Source organism: Phaenicophaeus curvirostris, chromosome 17 (genome assembly GCF_032191515.1).
Source record: "Phaenicophaeus curvirostris isolate KB17595 chromosome 17, BPBGC_Pcur_1.0, whole genome shotgun sequence".
Classification (NCBI taxonomy): Eukaryota; Metazoa; Chordata; class Aves; order Cuculiformes; family Cuculidae; genus Phaenicophaeus; species Phaenicophaeus curvirostris.
The window spans coordinates 11,963,244-11,986,052 of record NC_091408.1 but is presented as its reverse complement, the minus strand read 5'-3'; the positions used below and the strand labels follow the sequence as shown (position 1 = coordinate 11,986,052).

Sequence of the window (22,809 nt, the reverse complement as noted above, 5' to 3'; positions counted from 1 at the left end):
GAAGTTTTTCTAAGTGGAGAGAAATTTGAATTTTAAACACTGTTAATCTTTTTCAGTTATCTTGCGTATGTCCTTCATCTGTCATTAAAGAAATGGTAGAGAAATACGATGCATAATTCAGAGGTCAGTTAGCCACTTACTTAAAGGAAAATGATCTTTAGAAGTTTAACTCTGTACTACAGGTCCATGAATTAGAATGTTTACCTTTCAAGTGTATTTTGTTATCTTTTGTGATGTTTACTTATTGAATGTATATATTGATATGAGTTGACATCTTCAAGTTCAGAAATATTTCACAGGCAACTGAGACTCATTTGGTACCTGTTCTGCTGGTTTTTGTTGTTTGATTTTTATTGGTTTAGCTGACATGAAACTAAGGCAAATAGTTAGTGAACTGATCTATGTGATTTAAGATTTCTAGCCGGGATATCCTTAACTGAGAAAACATACAGGTGTGGGAGAAGAGTAGGCTGTACTGACTGGTTTTCATCATCTTCATGCTAGTTGAGTATTTAATGTAAACTCTTTAAAAGCTTAGAATTCTGGGGGGTTTTTTTCTCTCTCTTTAGGCCCAAGTTTAGTATGGGAGTTAGAAATTATTATGTTTTCTTATAAGGACATGATTTTAGAAATAAAGCTCAGTTTACAGATAGTGACACAAGATTAAAACAAATATACATATGCATGTTATTCTCTGGGTGTAGTCAATGACAGAAAACTCACTATGAAATGATTGAAGAGGGAACTGGAAGTCAGCCCACTGCCTGGGCCTCCTTGAATATGAAATGACCATGAAATGACCATATGAAATGAATATGGCATTGTGTTTGTTCAGTGAAATCTCTTTTTTTGGAGAATAGAAGCAAGTATCTTTCTGTAATTTGGAGTATGGGTATTCCTGCACTTTGAAAGAACAGTTTTTAATAGTTGCGTTAGAAATTTAAACCCTCTGCTTCTGTCTAGAAGACTACTAGGAAATAGCCTTATAGCAGAGGCAGATTGCTTGCTTGCTTTCTTCTGCCTTGTAATTTTCTTGTCCGTTTGTGCTCATTCTCATTGTTTCGATTATCAGCCACAATGGATAATACATGCGCAATGTCAGTTTGAGGGCTTTCAGAAGCTCTCTTTAGGGTAGGTCGTCATGATACTGCACTCCCAGGCCAAAGAGTAACCTGGATATTGATGATGACTTAATATTAGGTTTTAGGAACACAGAAAAGTTATTAATAAGTTCCCTTGCCATTTGGCTGATTGGACTGTTGCTTCCAAAAGGAAGTGAAAAGCTGTTTTCTCATAGCCATACATTGGATTACTAGACTTTGTCACAAAGAGGAAAAAGAGGATTTATCATGCAGATGTAGCTGCTAATCAGTTAGTTGACATTATCTTATGTTGCAAACAGAACCAGTCAAGTCTGTTGATGAGTAATTATAATAAAGATCCCTTTTTGGGTAGAAATTCTAGACATCAGTTTTGTAAAACTTAGAATTTTTGAATACACAAGGTTAAAGAGGGATCTTAGGCCAAAAGACTTTAGTAATGCAGCTTGAGTAATGAAATACAAAACCAAACTCTAAAAGCCTGTATTGGTCACAGTCACGCTTGCTTTTTTTTTCCCTACTAATAAACAGAGAATACTGTTTAAAATAGCTAAAAAATAATGTGTTTCACATAAACCCTTTATGATTTCAATAAAATAGCTACAATTTTAAAAGCCTAAATGCGGGATTTGAATTAATTAGATAGAAAAGTCCTTCAAGTATTGATTTGTTCATGCATCGTAGCACTATCCTGAAGCTTTTCTCTCCGTCTTCAGGTTTTGGCAGCAGAGCTGTGATCTCTACTGAAGAGTCACTTTCTGATTTACTGTGTATTTTCTATTCAAGTTCCTAATTGCTTAACTTCATCCACAGAGGAGAATAGGCTATTTTCCTGCTTGGTTTCTGTTCTTTCTTTCTTGTTTTCCTCTTGTTCTAGCGGAGACATTTCACTGAGCTGTTCTCTCTTTCTGCCAGTACAGTGCTTGTCCTAGTTTAAGTAGTGATAATTTTACTTCCAGGGCTGTCACTCATTTTTGTTCAGCCTAAGCATCATTTTACCATGAGCGCATCCCAGTCCAGTGTGATCGGATGCAATCTTGCTAAAAGACAGAGGAGTCGGTTTCCAGCACCTCCAACAAGTTCAGACAATCTCTTTTTTAATGGAAGAAAACCTGCCAAAATGCATTTTCAACAAAGTCTCCTTAGACTTATATCTTCACTGAAATAGCTGTAAACGGCTGTGGACAAAGTAGGAATGGGATTTGGTGTGGACTGTTGTTTCCTGAAACTTAACCTAAATAGGGTAGAAATTTAGGCAGCTTAGGATGTTATTGCGGGGTCCTACACAAGCCTGTGTTTGTCTACAGATGCTGCAGTTAGACCTTCAGTGCACCTTGCAAACACAAACATTGTTGGGAAGCAGAACCTCTGTTTCCTCGTTTTGGAATTATAGTGCTTCCAGAAAAGCCATAACACTCTCTTGGTTGCACTAATCAAGAGCTTGATCTCTAGATACTGATAGAAATTTGCAGATATTGACTGTGACAGGCTGGTTACAAGAACAAATGGCATGGCTTTCCATTGTTTCCTTTCCCATGGGAAGAATTCCATTATATAACAAATAAATCATTGTGCAGTTCTTAATTTTTCCAAATAAACTGTGAATTACACCTCAAAACATACTCAAGAGATCAGACAATCGGAAGGTGCATGCCTGTATTTTAGGTGATGTGTGCAGAGTAGCAGATGTGTGAATTGAGTGTGGTTGTATCCCAAAAGAGATCCTGGTTGGGATTCTCATTGCTACTGCTAATAGATTTTCCCTGACTGGCACAAGTGTTTGGTATTTTTTTCCAGTTGTATACCGAACAGTGAATGCAAAGAGACAATGACAGTGCAAAATTTCCCAGATTTGCAGTTCTGCTGTCCTTAAGGGCTTTGTCAAGGACATAAGCTAATGTTCTTCAGATATTTTCCTCTAAGACAATGCCTGAAATAACCAGTAACTTGAGGAACAGCTGAGTCTCTCAGAAGAGCAGATCTGTCATCACTGACATCTGAACTTACTGAAGTTCTAAGCTGAACTTAGTAAAAAGCAAGTGAGTTTATCAACCAAAAACACACCCTAATCCCACTATCCAGTAAACTGATCTGCTAAAAGCTTTTTTCCTTTTCCTATATATGCGCAGTCTCGGAGAAGGTATCTCTCTTTCTCGCCCAAATAATATCCAGTCTATTTAAGAATTCTAAAGAAGCAGTTTTGCTGCTTCTTAGCAATAGAAACTGTTTGGAGATGTTTTCTTCATAAAAAGAGGGGTTTTAGAATTTCAGAAATACATTTAAATGTTACTTATGTGACCTTGCTTTTTAGAATAACTTGTATTGGGAATGCTAGTACTGTGTTAACAAATGGTCTAAAATACCATTCTGTCTCTGAAAACAACTTTCCTCCTATAACTAAAGTTTTCTTATTGATGTGCTTATATATCTTTATGTAAATATATGCATATGGATTTTTTTGCATATCAAAGTTTATTTTGAAACACACAGGTTTTTCAAGCTGCTGTCTTTCTGTTTGCTATATTTGAACAAGCTTCCATCTACATTTGTTGCAGTATATAATCTGCCTTTTGCTCTACTTTCCTGGTTTACCTATTCATAACAGCCCATTTGATTCAAGAATCTTTTTGGAAAAAGATAAGGGAAATCATGTTGTGGATTTGCTAACCTCTGATAATCCAGGAAACTGCATCATAATATCTAAATCAGTATATAGATAAATACATAGCACAAGGTGGGGGGGTTGGGGTTTTTCTTTTTAAGTTTTTCAGTTGTGTTTCAGGTACAAAAAAATACATTTAAAAACACTCTTTGCAGAAGAAATAAGTCGTAACTACGGTGGTTGTAATTTAAAAAAACAGTGCATTAAAAAAATCAAAAGAGAGAGATAGGTAAAATTACTTTTGTAGTTTGGCCTATGGAAATAATTGGGGAAATTGCAGAAAACAATTAACATCCAGCAAAAATATTACTTGAAGTATTTCATCCCGTTTTGGGGAAAGGAGCAGCCAATGAGGAGCCCAGAAAGCAAAGGTTGATACGCAAGTTAAAAGATTGGAATCATTTTTGTAGTTTCAAATGTGAGTAAAAGTACGGAGTAATGTATAATGAAGCATGAAAAGGAGTTGAAAATGTCCATGGGACATGCGTAATTCCCATGAGACTACCCCTACCTAAAAACTGTATAAAACTAGCAATGCTATTTATGTGTATACGCAGTGTACATTTGGCTGAAAACCTGCTTATCAGACTGTGTAGAAATGCATTAAGTGAGCAAAGCTTTTTTGACCTCTGTCAGCTTTTCCTGATATCTAGTATTTCTTGAAAGAAAGGCTAGCACTGAATACATATGATACCTTTGAACAAAATTGATTCCACTAACTGCCTGTAAAGGACAGTTGCTACCACAGAACATAGCACTTTTTAAGCTTTTTTGGCTTCAGCTGAATCTTAAAAATAGTCAGACGTATACTTTCGATAGCTGAGTTATTCTTTTTTTATATAATTTCCTGTTTTTCCTTCAAGTTAAATCAAGCAAGAGGAACAAAAGTCTGAGAAATGGGCTAGAGCAATGAAGCGGCACAGCTTTTGCAAAATGGCTCTTCACCATTCTTGCACACGTACAACAGTACAATTTTGCATCCTATTTCCTCCAGCCAGTACTTGGAAAACATGTAGCTTGGCTGCTTCCAAAACTGATCAGTTACCAGGATTGTTGGACCTAGTGAAGTCTTTGCCATTTTTAAGGACGGGGTAAACAGTTACTGGGTGCTGTCTCGCTGCTAGTGCTGACGTATGTAATTCACACAGTTTTTGTAACAAGAAAACGAGCCAAATGGCACATCTGTTTCAGCTGAGAGAAGCTGCAACCATTCTAAAGCAAATGTAGTTCTTTCGCCTACAGTAGCAACCAACACCTTGTTGGAGTACGCCAGGTTATGTGGAGTGCTGCATTGAAGTGTCTTTTTATTTGTAATCAAATAAAGAAACGTATCTCATTATAGTCATTTAATTGATAAAGTGTCTCTCAGAATCTACCAGTGCTGGTGATACCTCACAACAAAAGAAGGGGCCAGTGGTTGTGGCTGCCTACACAAGGTAGGCATGATGTGTTTGACTTCTTCAAAGTAGTCACTTGATGTAGCGAGAAGTGCTCTGCAAGTGTGGTACAGCCTGGTTTTTGTCTATAGGACGTGATTTAACTAATACTGTGTCTGATGGGTCTGTAATACGTGTCTGATGGGTCTGTAATACAGATTATTCTGCTAATCTCTCACATTATGTCATATTTCAAAAATGCCTTAGGGGGATGATGGAATTTTAATATGCATGTAGAAGACATTTGGTTATACCCAAACTGTTACCTGAACCATAGCATCTGATTTAAACAAGGAGAGAAATCCACAGTTATAATGCTGCAAAAACAGCCTGGCACAAGATTTGAAAGTAACTCTATTTTAGTGACTCGTCCCAAATGTCATCTGCTGTAGTGCCTCTGAATATAAAGATTCTATAGCACAAAGCAAAACTTAACTTCTTTCGGCTCTTTCATCTTCCCTGTTTTGAAGCCATCTTTTATCGTTTGTTTCTTTAGATGGCTTGTCCTTACTTTTGTTCCGTATGTAACAACTGTTATTTTTAATGTGGAAGGTAGTCTGTTTAGGAGTGAAATAGTGTGCCATGTTTAAAACAAGGCACTATTTTAAGTTTTGCCAGACATAACAGGATTGTCCACAACTGTAGATAGTCTGTGTCTTTAACTCTTACTGCTGTAGTTGATCTTACTTTTTTAACATTGGACTGTTTGTAGATATTAGAATCATAGAATAGTTTGGGTTGGGGCCTTAAAGATCATCCAGTTCCACCCCCTGCCATGGGCAGGGTCACCTCCCACTGGATCAGGCTGCCCAAGCCCCATCCAACCTGGCCTTGAACTCCTCCAGGGATGGGGCAGCCACAGCTTCCCTGGGCAGCCTGGACCAGGGCCTCACTTCTCTCATGGTGAAGAAATTCCTCCTTATGTCCAGTCTAAATCTGTCCCTCTCCAGTTTATACCCATTGCCCCTCATCCTATCACTACAGACCTTTGTGAACAGTCCCTCCCCAGCTTTCTGGTAGCCCCTTCAGGTACTGGAAAGTTGCTCTAAGGTCTCCTCAGAGCCTTCTCTTCTCTAGGCTGAACAACCCCAACTCTCTCAGTGTGTCCTCATATGGGAGGTGCTCCAGCCCCCTGATCATCCTTGTAACCTCCTCTGAGCCCATTCCAACAGCTCCATATCTTTCTTATGTTGAGGATTCCAGAATCGGACAGAATACTCCAGATGAGGCCTTACAAGAGAGGAAGAGAGGGGCAGAATCACCTCCCTCATACTGCTGGCCATGCTTGTTTTGATGCAGCAGATATTAGCAGATCTTACCATGTGCCTCTTTGGAATAATAATGGAACATAATTTGGAGCATAACATTATGTTTGCATATTATCTTCATGTTAATTTGTGAGCTAAATGTAATTGTGTAATGAAAGCTGTCCAGTAAGTATTTAAAGAAAAAAAATGCACAATATTTCAGAGCCTATAAATTTTCCTCATCTTGCTTCTTCAAAAAGACAGATAAAAATGTAAAAAAAAAGTCACATACTGATGTGGCATTTTGGGGGTGGATAGCTTGCTGGCATTTGGGACTCTTTGGGTTGCAAGAACCCTGCTACCAAAAACTTCGAGAGTTGCAATTCCTCGTGCTATAATACTTTAGTGAATATCTAAATTGAGGGGGAGGTAAATATCAGGAACTACCATCTTAATTAAGATAGGTGAGGGAGCAAAGAATGTTCTGTGGCTTCATTTTTTGATTTCAAAGTACTCAGGATAGAAAGGCATATTGATTCATAAAGCAAACAGATCCACAGCCACTAATTTCTTTATGGTTGGCCCTTAAGAATGCAAAATTCCATCTGTTTTTGAAGAATTTATCATGGTCACTGTGCTATTAGTAGCTGTGTTTCAGTGCAGCAGCTAAACCATGATGAACGTTGAATATTGCGTATTTATTTTTTTTCTAAAGAAAATGTTTTTATCATTTCTGTTTAGTTATTTTGGGCCAATTTATCCTGGCTGGGACTGACAAACTCTCCTGAAAGCAGTAACTGCTCACTTTCATTCTCAGAGCAACCGTACACCTCCATTGGTGGTAGACAATTGGCCAGTAATTCTGGGTCAGGGAATACTTCACCTTATTTGGGGAACCTGCGGTAAAAAAGAAGCAGTGGTAGAAAGGACTCTGGCATTTTTTAGATTTTAATGAAGTGAAATAGAAGAATTGTTCGCAGAAGTGTTCATAGTTCTGCCTTTCTTCACTCTTTCTAATTTTGATCTAACATAGGATTCAAATTACTGCAAAATTCAGCTGTTCAGAACAGAAGAAATACTAGCTAGTTGTAAAAGCGTTAGTAACATTATCGATAATGTTCTTTACCAGTTGATTTTATTTGTACCTGGATCAATGCTAGTGTTCTGTTCTGTTGCAGTAAGCACCTTTGGTTCATTTTTGATGTTGGCTTTGTGTATTGATTAAGTGGTGTAACCTAAAATAACTAATGAGCGTTCTGGCCTTGTGAATACTGCAAATATGCAAATGTCTTGTAATGAACTGCAGTGATCGTTTCTGTTCTCATATAGCTATAAATTCTTACTGATACAGAGCTTTTTTCCTATCCTCTTCTTGCTGAACGATTGGTTGAATCATCTTTGTTTTCCGAAAAGGTATCTCTGAAACATTTTTTTATACTAAGCGCTTACTGTAGAAACCGTTATTGTAGTAGGATTTGCTTCAGTCATGCGAATAAAATGCTGAAGAACAACTCTGCCAGTGAAATTGTCTGACACTAGCATTTAATGAGGGCCAAAAAAAATTGTGCCATTACCCAAAATGGGCAAAGAAGTCAGATTCAATGAATGCTATCTCAGTGTTTGCAGTGTAACTTCTTACAAGAGCTCTCAAAAAATTTAAATCTCTCATCCCTGGAGATGCATAATAAAATGCATCAGGTAACCAGTTCGTTGCGATGCTTTCGACACCATTTTACCAGCCTGCTGGTTTGCAGAGCCTGCTCAGTAAAACAGTGTTCCTGCCTTTTGGAAGTGTTTAGTAATTTCCCAGTGTCGTCCCAGTTCTTGCTTTGATATTTTTTTTTTTCTCCCTGCATTCATGCCTCCAAGTTCTTGTTACCTTACTTTGCCTGGATCAGCTTTCACTAGTCAAAACACAAACCTCTGACAGTTTCTTCCATTTACCAGACACTAAGACAGTTAATTTTTTTCCAAATATTTTTATTCAGCAGCATTACTTATACATCTAGAAATTCCTTTGTGGTCTGCAACTCCTTGGTATTAAGTTCTTTCACTGAGCTCTGTGTTCTGCCCTGGTGGTGAATCAAGTCATTTTGCTGTTGACGTTTTTTCTTGAAGGCAACTAGAGTTGCTATTGAAGGAATGAGCACATTTGTTGACGGTCTGTAGTGATGTTGCAACCTGACAACTGTCGTCTGAGCTCCTGGTCACAGCAGTGTGTGGTGTAGGTTTGGATGGGTAGGTGACTTCTGCCTTTATTAGCTGTTGTCTTGCACTCCAGAACCTACGTATTCACAAGGGGGTAGCTATAGTTAGTCCTGTGTGGCTTCCCAAACGTGGTTCTTTAATAACCTGACCCAGTGGTGTCTGGATCCCCAGCCAACCAGCCTGCAGCTGTGCTTTTCTCAGAGATAGCTGGGCAGTGCTGTCACTCTTCAATGTAAGATCCTGAAAGTCAAGGAGTGTTTCAGCATCCTGTGCTTTTGGCGGCTGCACAGGGGTGCCTGGCACTGTGGGGTTCTTCACTCCAATTGCCTCTCCGTGTGAGCTGAATGTAAACGTATCCTTCATTTATTAACGTTCTTTTTGGCAGTGGTATGATAGCTTGTGGTTTATGGGGCCTAATGAACTTGGACACTGAAAACCGTTGTTTTTTCCTTTCCTCTGTTTTCCTCTTCTTACTTTGCCTACAGCTGTTTCGTTACAGGCTATTAGAGGTGTCACTTCAAGGCGAACTGGTCTATTACGTATTCAGTAGTGTTCAAAGCAAACTAAGATACTGTATAAAGAGATGAATAACATTGTCAAGGAACAAAAGCCAGCTTCGGGGGTCTCTTAGGAATCTGAAGCTTTAGGAATCTTTAGGAAATTGAAGAATTAGTTGTCCACAGTTACACATGGATTTTGTGGTGTTAGTGACGTTGGAAATGGGCCTCTGATAAACCAGTCACTCAAACAGTCATGCTATAAAATGTTTATAATCCTTGAAACAAACTATTTTCCTACTGCTCTATTGCTGTATTTGTAATAATTGTGATAGCAGTTATCAGTTAAAGCTCAGAAAATTATCATGGCTCTCTAACTTGAAGCAAAACTGAATTTCCGATTATTCAAATGGGGTCTGTTATTGCCTTGACATATGCACAGTAGGAAGAAGGGTAAAAAGAAAGGCAAAGATCACCTCTAATTTGGTTATTTGAGGTTTTAATGTATTACTTTTCATTCTGGTCATGGTAAGCATCCTTGTATCAAATGATGACAGCGTCAGACCAGGTGGATCAGAAATTGTGATAGATGGAAACTGATTTCTTCAGTTGCCTTGAAATGGCAGCTGGGGGAATGACAGGTTTTGAAATGAGGAGCATATCTGTAGTGTCTGACTTGAATTGTTCTAAACAAGGAATTGAGCAGAATTCTCTCAGATACCAGCTAGTAATTTGAAAAATTTTTTGAGTATGGTGTGTTTTGCCTGACTGACTGCAGTCAAAATTACTCACTGAGCATGAATTGTGCATGGACCTGCTTTATCTTTGAGATTAATAACTTGTGATCTTTCCAGCACTTTGGATGAGAAACATTTATTTCACAAAGTACAGAAATAATTTATATTGGTGATAATTACTTTCGCTGTTTTTCTGGATGTTGTAATCTAAACAGTACAGTTCAGGGATGAAAGTGATGCTGAAACTTTGAATGTCAGTAGTTCCTGATTGTATTTTCAGGTTTATTCCCTTTTAAATAAAAGGGATAAATAGATGAAAAGATGATAGAAGAAATGCGTTCTAAAAATAGATACTAAAAACTAAAGATAAAAACTTCATAAGTATGTCCTAGTTACGCTGACAATCTTAGCATGTGTGGCCCTACTTGTGTATGTATCTTTGAGGAACCATATAAGCTCCATTAAATACTACTAGATGCATGTTTTTGAAGATGTCAGCCCTAGTTACACACACTTTACATAATCCTGATGCAGCACCATGAGGTTTTAAGGCATTTGTGGGAGGTTAGATTGTTATTGATTTAACAATGACTTTATTGAGATGGATGTAGTTCTCGCACACTTTCATGAGTCAAAAAATGTAAAGTGATAGTTATCATTTTGCTGGCTGTTGTATTAGTTATCCAGCATTTGTGGAAAAAAAAAACAATAAACAAAAACCAAACAACTATATTTCATATTGGCAAGACTATCAAACAGGATATTTTAAGTTTCCTTGCCAAAATATGCATTCATGTGGCATGCACCGGAGGAATAGATGTAGTCTTCTGTTTAGTATAAAGGACTAGGGATGCTTACGCATTGTCCGCACTTACAGGTCTTTCTCAGATTAATATTTTGCATGCAACATTGGAAACTGAACACTGTTCTTTCTTTACTTATGATTTCAGAGCGTCAGTAGTATACCATGTCCTGTGACTGCAGTCAGAACTTTACCTGTCTTAGAAGTTAAACAAGCAGAAAGACCTTCAAGCAAAAGCAAAGATCCTCCTAGGGATGAAGAAAAGGAAAAGAAAAGAAAAAAACACAAGAAAAGATCTCGGTCAAGATCTCGATCACCATTCAAGTATCATTCATCATCTAAGTCCAGATCTAGATCACATTCAAAAGCAAAGCACTCGCTTCCCACTGCCTATAGAACTGTCAGGCATTCAAGGTGGGTTTGGAAACAAAATGTGTCTTTTAGAGTTCTCTGTGGGCTAACACTTAAAACATTTTTGCAATTCTTCCATTATATAAATGTCTTTGTACCCATTACAAAGACTCTAGTGATCTTGAAGACAGTAAATACCATCGAATGTGGAAGATCTTTGAAAACAGTTGTAATGAAGTAATGATTAATTAATTTCTAACTACATACTGCAAAATTTGTACCAGTAAATGCTTTTTTCGCTCAGGTCTATGAAATACCTACCAGAAATATGTAGAAATGTGATTACAGCAGGAATTGAACTTGCTAATAAGTCTGTTGCTGGAGTAAAGTAACCAGACGATAGTAAGATAAGAAATAGAGGGTAGAGAACCTCTATTCGTTCACACTTACCCTCAACTGTGGTTGAACAGCAAAGCTCAGAAGGAAAGCAAGCAGCTGAGAAGTAGTTGCAAAAATATGGATGAATAGCAGAAAAGATGTGACAAGAATGCAAGAAGGGTGCAAACAGCGTTTATGGGGAAGGGAGACCATAGAATGTAGTCCAGTGTATGTTTAATCATTAATGATATTAAATTCACAGTATTAGTTATCCAACTATAAGATGATATGTGTTGTGTTATATTACTACTGTAATACCTTTAACATTTCCTGTCCATAAAATTTATCATATCGGAATGCCCTGCCACATAGCATGTTTTGTGGTCAATAGCAAGGGCTTATTCTTGAGGTTGCATTCTTTGGGTCACGGAACAGTGATCCGGAATTTTGGATACAGAACAGTGTTTAAGGCACTTGTACTTCATACAGATTGTGCATATAAATACTATCACAGCTGTGTATGTATGTGATGCATGCAGAAACATTCCTTCATCCTTGTGGCCATGCCTATGACATATGCTTCTTCCTGAAAAACAGCTTCTAGCCCTTTATGGCGGTGTGACAAAACCTCTCATCTTATTTTCCTTGTGCGTTTTTTGTTTAAGAGTGTCAAACTACACTAACATGAGTAAGTGTTAACATGTTACAACTTGGTATTTTATACTAGATCTCCAACTTTAAACACACTACTTTGCTGATGACATCTCTGCTATTCAGGGATGCAAGGAGTTAAATGAACATAACTTGGCCTGAGGTGATCAGTCTGACATGCTGCTTATTTGACTGCCTTTGGCAGCAGGCGCTCCTGATGCGCTGTGTTATAAGGCACATTCCAAAATACTGTGTGCCATTCCTTTTACGTGCTTACCAGAGTGCAAAGGGAATGATGCTGAATGAAGCTTTTCTTGCTTAAGAAGTGAATGCAAGTCTTCTAAGAGTTGAGGCTATCTTGGGGAAAAGTCCTCCAGTCTCTTCCTTTCAACTCCCTGCCAAGCCATATCTTCACTTCAACATCCCATGTCATTTCATCCAAGCTATGTTGCATATAATTATCTGTGATCTTACTGGTGTATGGTAAAAACAAGGAGAAACATAGAATCATGGAATAGTTAGGGTTGGAAGAGACTTGAAGAATCATCTAGTTCCAAACCCCTGGAATGGGCAAGGACGTCCCACTATATCAGGTTACCCAAGGCCCCAACATCACAGTAGTGGTTAAAAAAAAAAAATATTCTTCTATGATACCTTGAAAAGGACGATCAGTCATCTGAGAAGATCTTTACCACTATTTGGGTATGCTCGTCAGTACATAATAACGTAGATAATCCTGCATGTTGCGTGAGCTTGCGTTGGGCAGTAACCTGATTAAGGTAACGTTCAAGTTCAGTTTGATATATACAGAGATACGTCTTTAGTGGCTTCAGGGAGGGTAAGATACCTGGTCCTTTATAGAGGCTTCCACCAGCTGGTCTGTGTTTGGTTACACTGGTGAAAAATCTGCCCTATACATTGTGGATGTCTCATGCTTTGGGGTACATGGTGTTTTGGTGGCCATAGTTCAGCGGGTAGACTAATTACACAGGAGTCACTTAGAATAGTTGATCTACTGGAGCTAATCTTTCTTGCCGTCTTCAGCGTGCCTCGTGGCACAAATCACGTAAAAGCTGTAATATCGTGAATGAACACAACACCTGACTAAATCTGGTTGCATATTTCCTAGATCAGCCTGAGAAGTCCAGTAAGCTTGATACGTGCTAGCTCAATTTTAAAATTGCCTCAGAACCACACCACCTCTTGCACTGAAATCATTCTGCCTATGATAAACCTTGACAGAAGTTAGAGCTGAATGGGAAAGGGCTTTCCATTCAGCCTTTTTGTTCTGCGAGTACCAGTTTAAAGGTCTCTGGAGGATTTCTCTCTTATTCAGAAACCCATCCTTGCTGGGAGTTTAAGTCAGCAGCATCAGTGCTGAGTGGATGCCCATTCATTCTAAGCTTTTTGCAGGCCATACGGTTTGCTTTTAGTGGCATTGCTAAAACAGTTGGGAGACCTGTAAGAAATCTGAATGTGCCTTCCTCTCTATAGCATTTCACAAGGATGTGGCTAAATATAAACTTCTCTCCAAAGACCTCGTGTAATTCAACTGTAGTGATCACTTTCCTCCTGCATCTGATACTTCATATAGTGACTGTGTAGGTTTACTTCAATGTAATGAGTAAATACAAGCAAGTCCTCTGTGGGATGCATCAAGTGTCTCCTCACCTGGAAGATGATATTGTTCTGTTTGGCCTCAGCTAGAGTACTGTCTGGTTTTGTGCGTCCTTTAGGAAGAACTAGACCAGCGGGAGGAAGTTTTTAGGGAATCATCAAAAATGTTCAGAATTTTAAAAAAGAGTGAATTGTAATGACTGAGAAGACTGAAGGGAGATTAAGTGAGTCTTCATATACGCCAAAAAAAGAGGGAATAAAACATTCTTCAATCCTTCGGGTTTGGACAATAAATAATGGATTTAAATTAATAACTGAGAGACTAGAAAGCTTTTCATACTGTCTCAGTGGTAAAGGTGGTTAATACAGCTTGTGAATGCTCCATTGTGGGAAATTTCTGTCTCAAGAACTATAGTTTGGAGAATATTAGTCTTATTTCTCCAGATCTTTTCTAGCCCTGCTTTTCTAATTAGGGTCCTCGTGGTCTCTCACTGTACAAGAAATGGTGATGGTTGAACATTTGCTTTATTGAAGGTGTTTGCTATGCCTTAACGTACACTCTGTATTTCCAAAATTAAAGCTCTTGCTTCTGAAACCAGAAAATCAAGAGTGGGAGGCTGATGGGCTGGTGGGAGGCAGACAGACACTGATGGGTTTTGTCTCTCAAATGTTTAGGCAAAATATTGTCGTCTCAACAAATCCCAAAACAAGGCAAATGTTGTTACCTAGCTAGAAGATATGACTGGTTTGCTTTCTTTTATTTATTTATCTATTTATTGAGCATTGATCCAGGGAAAATTATTCCCATTTTTTTGTATTGTCTCATTCAAAACGTGGCATCTTTCAAATCACTTTGCTCCTCAGTTTTCCCAGTCCTTCACTTAAAACATTTCTTCCCTAGTTTCCCAAAACATTGGATGTCCCAGCTTACTGCTGAATGGTTATGTAGAGAGTCATACCCCTTGGGAAAACGTGACCTATTTGTAGAGGTTAATGTGTTTGTCTTGTATTAGTATATGGTGCTTAGAGTTAGTCTTTATTGTATGGAAATCAATGTTAAATTATACTGGAACGTCTCTATTTTGAGTAATTGTGCTTTATTAGGATGTCTCAGTCTAATGTTACGTGTTTTAGATTTTGTTGCTTTATTTTATTCTGTCCAAATATATATTCTAATCTACAAATTTCAGTATAAAGTGTTTATTGGTGTTTTATTTACTTCAAGAGTAGACTGAAAAAAAGCTGGAACTTTCTTTTTCTGTACTGACGACCACTCCAGTTCCTATTAATCAAATACTTCAGAATAACAAACAGGATTTTTTATTAATAAATAAGCTTTCATGACTGTCTCAGAGAGTAGCTCATTAGCTTTGAAGTAACTGCACAGTGAAAATAAGTATTTTGGATTTGAAGCTATTTAAACTATTATATTTAAATTAACTGTGACAGCCAGAAGAGGAGCTATACTTACTTCATAATTTTTCATTAGACTATATTGCGTTCAGATGATAATGAATTGTGCTTCCTAAATTGTAATAGTGACCACTCAACACATGCCCTGTAATTGGGGAACAGTCTTAATGCCTTAGATTGTGTGAGGTTTCCATATAGACATTAGTTGAGCTTCTGTTTAAAAACACTTTGAGTAGTTACTATTTAATGGTCTAAGTTGTTTCAAAAAGTGAGGTTAAAAATCACTGTTAGGATATAACTTACTGTGACAAGTTAATAGGGAGTGAGGTGAGGGAAGTGGAGTTAAACATAGGAATTTGCAGTAACTTTCTTTGCTGTTTATTCATTGTACTCTCCAAGCACCTGCTTTTTGGTTTCTTGGTGTTTGGGGATTTTTTTTCCAAAATGCATATTGTGCTTAGAAATTCTACAAATGAACTTCACACTACACTTCTCTGTATACCATTTTCTATCACTTTATGATTTATTTTTGTATTGTTAGAGACCTAGAGGCTCTGCTTCGTTTATAAATAGTTTTTGGTGGCAAGATAGAATTTTTCTGCTGTTGTTTTTTGTTTAATATTTTCTAATGCATCCTCAGCAGTCTTAAGGTTTAAAACTGCTATTCAAATAACATCAAGTTGATTCAAAGCATGTTTTGGATTTTCATTTTTCAGGGTAGCACAACCAAACCTCTTTAACAGGAACAAGTTTAAATTTTGTAGCTGTGTAAGGAACCCAGATGTATTGGCTTAATTGTGGCATGTGGTGTGCTAACAGCAGTTCTCTCTATAAAGTGCATGCTATTTTCCAGACCAATATTTCTGTACCAAAATGAGTCCCATAAAGCTTCTGGCAACGTGCAGTTTTAATTCTAGACCAACATGAGAGATGAAAGTTAAACAAAAGTGGTAGAAACAGTAGACCATGTCCAAAAGTGCTGTCAGGTATTTCAGCATGGCTTGCTTTGGAGCTGTAAGTCCCAAAGAGTGATTTAGTTATTACAGGTAAGTACTTAATGTCAGAGATGGGACACATTTGTTCAATCTGTCTTGAAAAACAAACAGCCTTTTGTACCTTTCAGTCATCTCTAGTAAATGCTTCATCATTTTCTTTATTGTAACTGACTGCAAAGCTCCATTAAAAAGGCTGACGTTAGATGTACCAGAGTGGTGCTCCCTAAGGAGATGTCAGTTGTCGGTCGCTGGAGTTCTCCATGTGCGGTTCCAGCGAAGAGTTAGGTGTTGCAGCTGGGGGGCAGGAGGTGTAAAGAAAGACAATGTTCATCTGAATCTTGTTTTCCACCAACAGACCTTTGTGTTAGACCATGGCGTTAGCTGGTGCAGCATTTGTACATGTGAGTGTGCTTTGTGTACGTATTGGAGGAGAGGAGGGGAAGCAGAGCCACTTACGTACTGAGTGAATTGGTTAGATGAAATTTGGATGTTTGTTTTGAAAAAGAGTAGTGATGGCAAGCCTCAGCTTCTCTTTGATGTTGATTCGTTGTCTTTATACTGTCTAGTAGTAGAGTGTTACTAAGTCATATAATTTATCCAGTTAATAAGTTATAAACTGTAATTAGTGGTGGCATACTTCTATTATCCAGAAGTTTGGATAGAGTACACCTCTGTGTGTGTTTGTGTGAGACTCTTTACCTCAGTGTTAGAAATCTAAGAGACTTGGATGTAGCTTTTCTTTGTAAAAAAATTTTGGTTTTTTTTTTTCTCCTTCCAAACTGATTTTCTTATTGCTGAGGCAGTGTGTGTTCACATAGTTTGAATTCATGTTTTATGAGGAGGCATGCCAAGCATCGTAACCCTTTGAACTGTTGGGACCCTACCAAAGACTGGTGCTGTTCACTTTAAAGGAATAGAGTGCCTTTTGAAGTAACAGTCTAATGAAAGTGATAATCGATGTATTGCAGTAAAACTGTTAAGCTGTTTTTAATAGTTTGAAGCTAATGGCCAAAGTGCTTAACATTTGGTGATTGGAAGAATGTTGTAGAACCGCAAACGTCAGTTCATGAAAATTAAGCTAATGCCTTTTTCTTTCTGATTGTTTGGACTTTTTTAGGCTGGTCCATATAGGCATGTTTCACTAAAGTTCAGCTTTTGGTTAAGGGACTGAGCCTTTTCAGGATTCTAGTTAATACCAAAACTAGCAGATTTTATTCTGAATGTGAAGTGTGTGCCTCCGTATCACAGACTCACAGCATCCACAGGGACACTGAGCATGGAGCGGAGTCTGAGCAGCTCATCAATGGCAGCAGCAACAGAGCGGGAAAATTATCAGGCAACTTCGACAACGAAAAGATTTGACTGCTGGAGCTCTTTTGAGGGAAATCCTGGTAAAATGTCAAGGTGTCTGACTGACCTCAAACTTTTTAATCTGTTGGGTTTTTTTCCTTTTTTAATCCTTCTGAATGGCCTGGTAAAGATCAGATTTCTAAGTGACAAAGCAGTTAATTTGCAGCACTTAACTGCCATTGTGATTACTTTTTTTTCATTTTCAGTTGATCTCTTTTGTTGGAGGTGTAGAAGAAATGGCTCAGGAGTGTATGTGTATATGTTTTTTATATATGGTGTGAGTCTCCAGAAGATGAGTGGTTTCACAAAAGACTTATCTTTCAGTCACTGCAAATTGGATATTTTCAAGAACATGAATGTTTGGTATACATGGAATGATATACCTCTAGTAAATAAATACATTAGGCTTTAAAATAAATAAAAAATAGAAGTAAAATTATTAGGACTATATATTTTACTGAGAACAAACTGAATTGTTACTATCGGGAATTTTGGGCAAATTTGGGGTTTGGTTTTTATTTTTGCTTTTTTTCTAAGCTAGATCCCTGGATTGTCCCCTTCTCCATCTTTCCCCTCCCTTCCATCTCTGGGGACTTTTCTCATTCCATTTATTTTGTTTAAGAGGTACTCAGGTTTGACTGGCACATCCACGTTATCTCAAATCATAAAGAAAAAGATTTAAGCTCTTAAGTTGATCTCTGATCTTAACTGGGCATGCTTTCTTTTTTCCCCCTCTTGGTCTCTTTCTCTCTCGCACTTTTCTAGGAAAAAATATCTCAAGTTGAAGTGCTAGGGCCAAACAATGCCAATCGCGGGTTGTTGGTCACTTGCACAGGTGAACATATTGGCTGAGCTAGGTTTATTCTGCAGCATCAGGGACAAAATTTCCTGGACTTGTCAGTGTTGAAGATTCGCTGAAAACAAAAACTTGTACTTATCTTTGTGATGCAGCAGTTCTAAAAACATACCACTAATTTGAGAAGACAGGGTCAGGCCTGACAATTCCAGGCTTCAAGCCAAATTGGACTTATGCATACCAAGTGTTAGTTAACTGTTGCCGCAAAAGGTGACTGGACTAAAATAAAACTTCCCTGGCCCCTACTATAGAAGTTGACATTATCACAGGGTGCGAAAAAATAATTGCATTTCTTCCTTCCCTGATGGGAGTGAAGAGCAATGGATAACTGCATCCTAAATGTCTTGGATGGGTAAGAAATTTGTATGCAGCTGACAAGTCTTGGAGACTAAATACCCCATGTTGGTATAAAACAGTCTTTTGAAAGATGTTATAGATGTGTTTGATGTCAGCACAATTCCACTGAAATAAAAGTCATGAAATAAGTAGCAAGAAGCAAACTTCTGGATGTGTTTTTCCTGCTCAGGTCACGATCAAGGTCGCCAAGGAGAAGGGCTCACACACCAGAAAGACGGAGAGATGAAAGAAGCGTTCCGACAGCATATCGCATTAGTAACAGTCCTGGAAATAGTAGGAAGCGCCCACGTTCCAAGTAAGTATACCCGGTCCTGGAGGAAGCTATGTCCTGGTATCATAATGTCCTGGCAGACTTTAAGCATTGCCTGATATGTTGTATACCATCTAGGTAGAACTTAAGTTTTTTGTGTTCTGGGGCTTTATTTTAATAGACAAATACTACTGCGGAGTGAAAAAAACAATAGAAGTGCTGTTCTTTGCCTCTCTTCTTGGATATGTTTGAACACGAAATATACAACCAAATCAGTAAAAGTTCATATTCTCCTATCTCCTAGCTGTAAGAGTTCAGATTTTATTTGGACATTAGCATTTCCTTTTTTCTGGGGTCGTTTTCTCATGTTCTGCTTGTGCAAGCTATATGACCTCTGCACAAAGGCCATATACTGGTGTTATGTTATTCCTACTGGTATTCCTTGTCGTTTCATCATCTCTGCACAAATAAGGGGAAACTCCTGTTTAGCAAACAGTATCCTTTACATTCTGCAGTTATTTTACTGGCTGAGTGAAATGTGAATCAAGGGGTGGCATTTTTTGAGAGCACCTTGCATACAGTCTCTTTGAAGCTGTTGCAATGGCATAGCAACCAGTGTTTCAACTCACCAGTTGCAGAAGAAAAATATCTGCAAGGTGTGTGCCCAGGTGGCTTTGAAATATTTTGTGTCTAATGTTTTGTGGCATGTTGTCTTCAACCTGCAAGGAAGTACAATTTTTTTGTTCTCATATACGTATATCTAAAGGGTACTCAAAACCCAACGCACTGAAGTTACTAAACTGAGCATGCAGAATTCTTCTCTTTATTGGTGAAAATTATCATTAAACTGTTTCTCCATATCTCTCGTGGAATAAGCAGAGAGATCACTTTCAACTTTGATTATTAAAAAAATTTGACTATTTCTTAAGATAATTTTCCATCACTTGACAGCCTCTAATTAATTGATGTATGGTGTGTGTAATTGAGAACTTCATCAGTATACATCCACTGCTTCAGTTTTTCACATTCATCAACTTGAGATAATAGAGGCTTCTGTGGAATTCAACATGCAAATTTGGTTAAGCAGAAAATACACTGAAGCATATAATGTTTTTCTTCCTATGAACACCCGCAAGAATTTGTTCATGGCCTCGTGCTATCTTTAAGGCAGTGTTAGTTAATGTGTCTGCTGCTTGACCATTCACCACTTTAAGCTATAAATTATTTTTAGAGTTATCCCACTTCAAGTGGTAAATTATGATGACAATTGTGAAACAAACTAGATTCTTCTTTAAGCAATATTGTCTGTATAGGTGGAAATTGTAAACTTTGGTTAGACATCAAGCAGGAAAATGGAATGCTATGCATTAAAATACTGCTGTAGTGCAAAAAAAATTAGACGGAAGAAAGAATGTTGTAGTTAAATGTAGATGAAGATTTTTTGCAGCTCTAATTGCAGAAAGCCTGCTGTTTCAGCCCTGTTAGGACTGACATTTTAAATTTTCAAGTAAAAAAGTAGATGCTGTGATGGACCAATTTACATCTTCGGTTACTGGGTAGATTTTTGCAGTGGTGTAACGGAAGCAAGGTTCAAGTTCAAGGTCTGTTAAAAGCTATTTAGTTTCATTTGGCTTTCTAATGTAAAGTGTATATTTTATAATACATATTTTGCCTGATAGCTGAGGGCAGGTTTCAGTCTTAAATGGCAGCAGGCAGCTGAGTGGTTTTCATTAATCATAGTTACACTAAGAAGTAGGCAAGCTTTAGGATCCAGTACTGTCCAAGGATGGAAAACTAGAATTAATAAATAGTGCAATGTTTTAAACTTGATTGTGGCATAAATCTGATATCAGTCATGATGCTGAATAGCTAGCATTGCTTGTAAATTTTTAGGCATATTTCCAGAAGAAAATATATAAGAATTGTGCTTTACTTTCTCTAGTTTGGGAGTTGCTGGCTCACTGCTTGTAGATTTGTTCTGTGTACTTCAGAACAAATATAAAAGTTGGGGTTTTTTCTGCTTATCCTGTGCCTCAGTTGCCATCATAGTCACTTTAAAAAGAAGCCTAAAGTAAATGAGGGTTCTAATCTGACAGCAGTGAATTAACTTTCCACAGAGAATAAGCATAGTTCTTTTATGCTATCTTGTGTACCTTGAAAAATACTTTAAAATAAGCCTAGTTTTAGCAAATGGACTGTTCTAAAACCGGAAAAATGATAGGCATATTCATTCAGCTCTTCTGATGTTTGTTCATCATACTCTGAGATGAAAAACATGGCAAAAGCTTACAGTAATATATTCTTCTTGCATGTTAAATATTTGCTGAAACTTTCAAGAGTTAAGTAGGAAATGCGTTTACAGCTTGATTACATTATGATGTTTTAAGAAACTGCAGAATTACAATGCATGATTAGCCAGTCAAGGAATAACCAACTTTGTAACTGATGTCTTTTTGTATAGTCGTGAAAATATCGGAGGCCAATAGAGCTGTGGCGTTTTTCTCTGCCACTGAATGATTATTTATGCAAGAAAAGTGCTTTGCAACTTTAAGTCTTGAATGTCGAATTCTATATAAAAATCAGATATCTGTATGGTAATTTCAAAGCATCAGAGGTGTGTGGGTTTTATATGAGAGTTTAATATGCTATGGTATAACTGCTTTTAAAGTAGCAAATTCCTAAGAAAATCAAAATAAAGAACCAGCTAGATGTTCTGGAAGCTTCAACACTACTCTTCCATATAGACTTCTGCCAAGGAATGCTGGAGAGATGCCTGCAGTGTGGTATCACCTGACTCTAATTAAGGCATTACTCTAGTAATTTTAATTACAGTAATACCAATACTGGACTGAAAATCATACAGACATAAATTCATAATCATCTATGAAGATTTTGATAGTTCCGTCTCTAGTGTTTTACTAATTGAGTTCTCTATGAGCTTAATACTGCATATGAAGAGGCTAACTCCTTTTTTTCTTTCTGTCAAGAAAGAACACAGTCAGGTATGCAGAAGTCCTTTGTTCCAGCTGTTATAGTGACAAGACAAACATTTGTGTATCTAATTTCCAAGTCAGAAATGTTTTTTGCACTTCAGACTTGTTGCTGCGTCTAGGTTTCTTTGAGTGACATGCAAGAGCTTGTTTTCCTGTTGAGCCTGCTGTTTGTGATGTTGTATATTAGATCAGAAGGAAAGGAGTAACTTTCATTGCAAAAGCGAACAAACAAATCATGGATTTGCCTTGTGGATCTTTTGCATCAGTTTGATTCTTTGGCTTGTTCATTTATGAGCCAAGAAAATTGTAAGAGATCTCAACTCTTACATTTGTCATTATATTCTAAGCATCCAGCGTTGTTTGGGAAGGAACTTCCCTCTAGCAAAGTTATTGTGCACATCTCCAATGTAAGACTTTTCACTGACATCCTTCAGGTTGTCTAATACTGACCAGTAATTCCTGTGGACCCATGAAGCTGTTAAAAAGAGCTTCTGAGAAAGTATGTTGCATAACCATAGAAGTGCAGTATTGGGATGAGCCTCTAGTACTTGCTGAATGTATGAGAAGTATCCTGTGGAAGAGGGCTACGTAAGCTCTTAGAAGTGTGAAAAGTAACTTTGACTGAGTTAGCGTAATATTGCTTTAAATATTCTTCAATATAATATTTCCTTCTTGCAGAAGTCCCCATGAAAAGAAGAAGAAGAGGCGGTCTAGATCACGTACCAAGTCCAGAGCAAGGTCTCCTTCACCATCCACATCACCAGGCAAACCATCCACACACAAAAATTCTGTACATTCAACTAGTGTCTCTCCTGTGGAGAGTAGGGAATCCAGCCAGGAACGCTCCAGGTAACACACTGTTTTACTGTAATATTTCAATGCTGGTGTCTCTCGACTATGAGTGTGTCT

The 22,809-nt window shown here is 37.7% G+C and overlaps 1 protein-coding gene across 7 annotated transcripts in view; it reads left to right on the top strand.

Annotated features, from left to right (window-relative positions):
- The window catches only part of SFSWAP (splicing factor SWAP), a 49,269-nt gene that overhangs the window by 23,410 nt on the left and 3,050 nt on the right, over positions 1-22,809 (top strand). For 4 of the 7 annotated variants that reach the window (XM_069871177.1, XM_069871182.1, XM_069871183.1 and 1 more), the window contains 4 exons: positions 10,838-11,103; positions 17,343-17,498; positions 18,827-18,952; positions 22,579-22,749. In XM_069871177.1, the coding sequence (XP_069727278.1) occupies positions 10,838-11,103; positions 17,343-17,498; positions 18,827-18,952; positions 22,579-22,749 (719 nt within the window). Of the gene's footprint in view, positions 1-10,837; positions 11,104-17,211; positions 17,499-18,826; positions 18,953-22,578; positions 22,750-22,809 lie in introns of those variants that run through there. The other 3 variants (XM_069871178.1, XM_069871179.1, XM_069871184.1) reach the window with 3 other exon arrangements.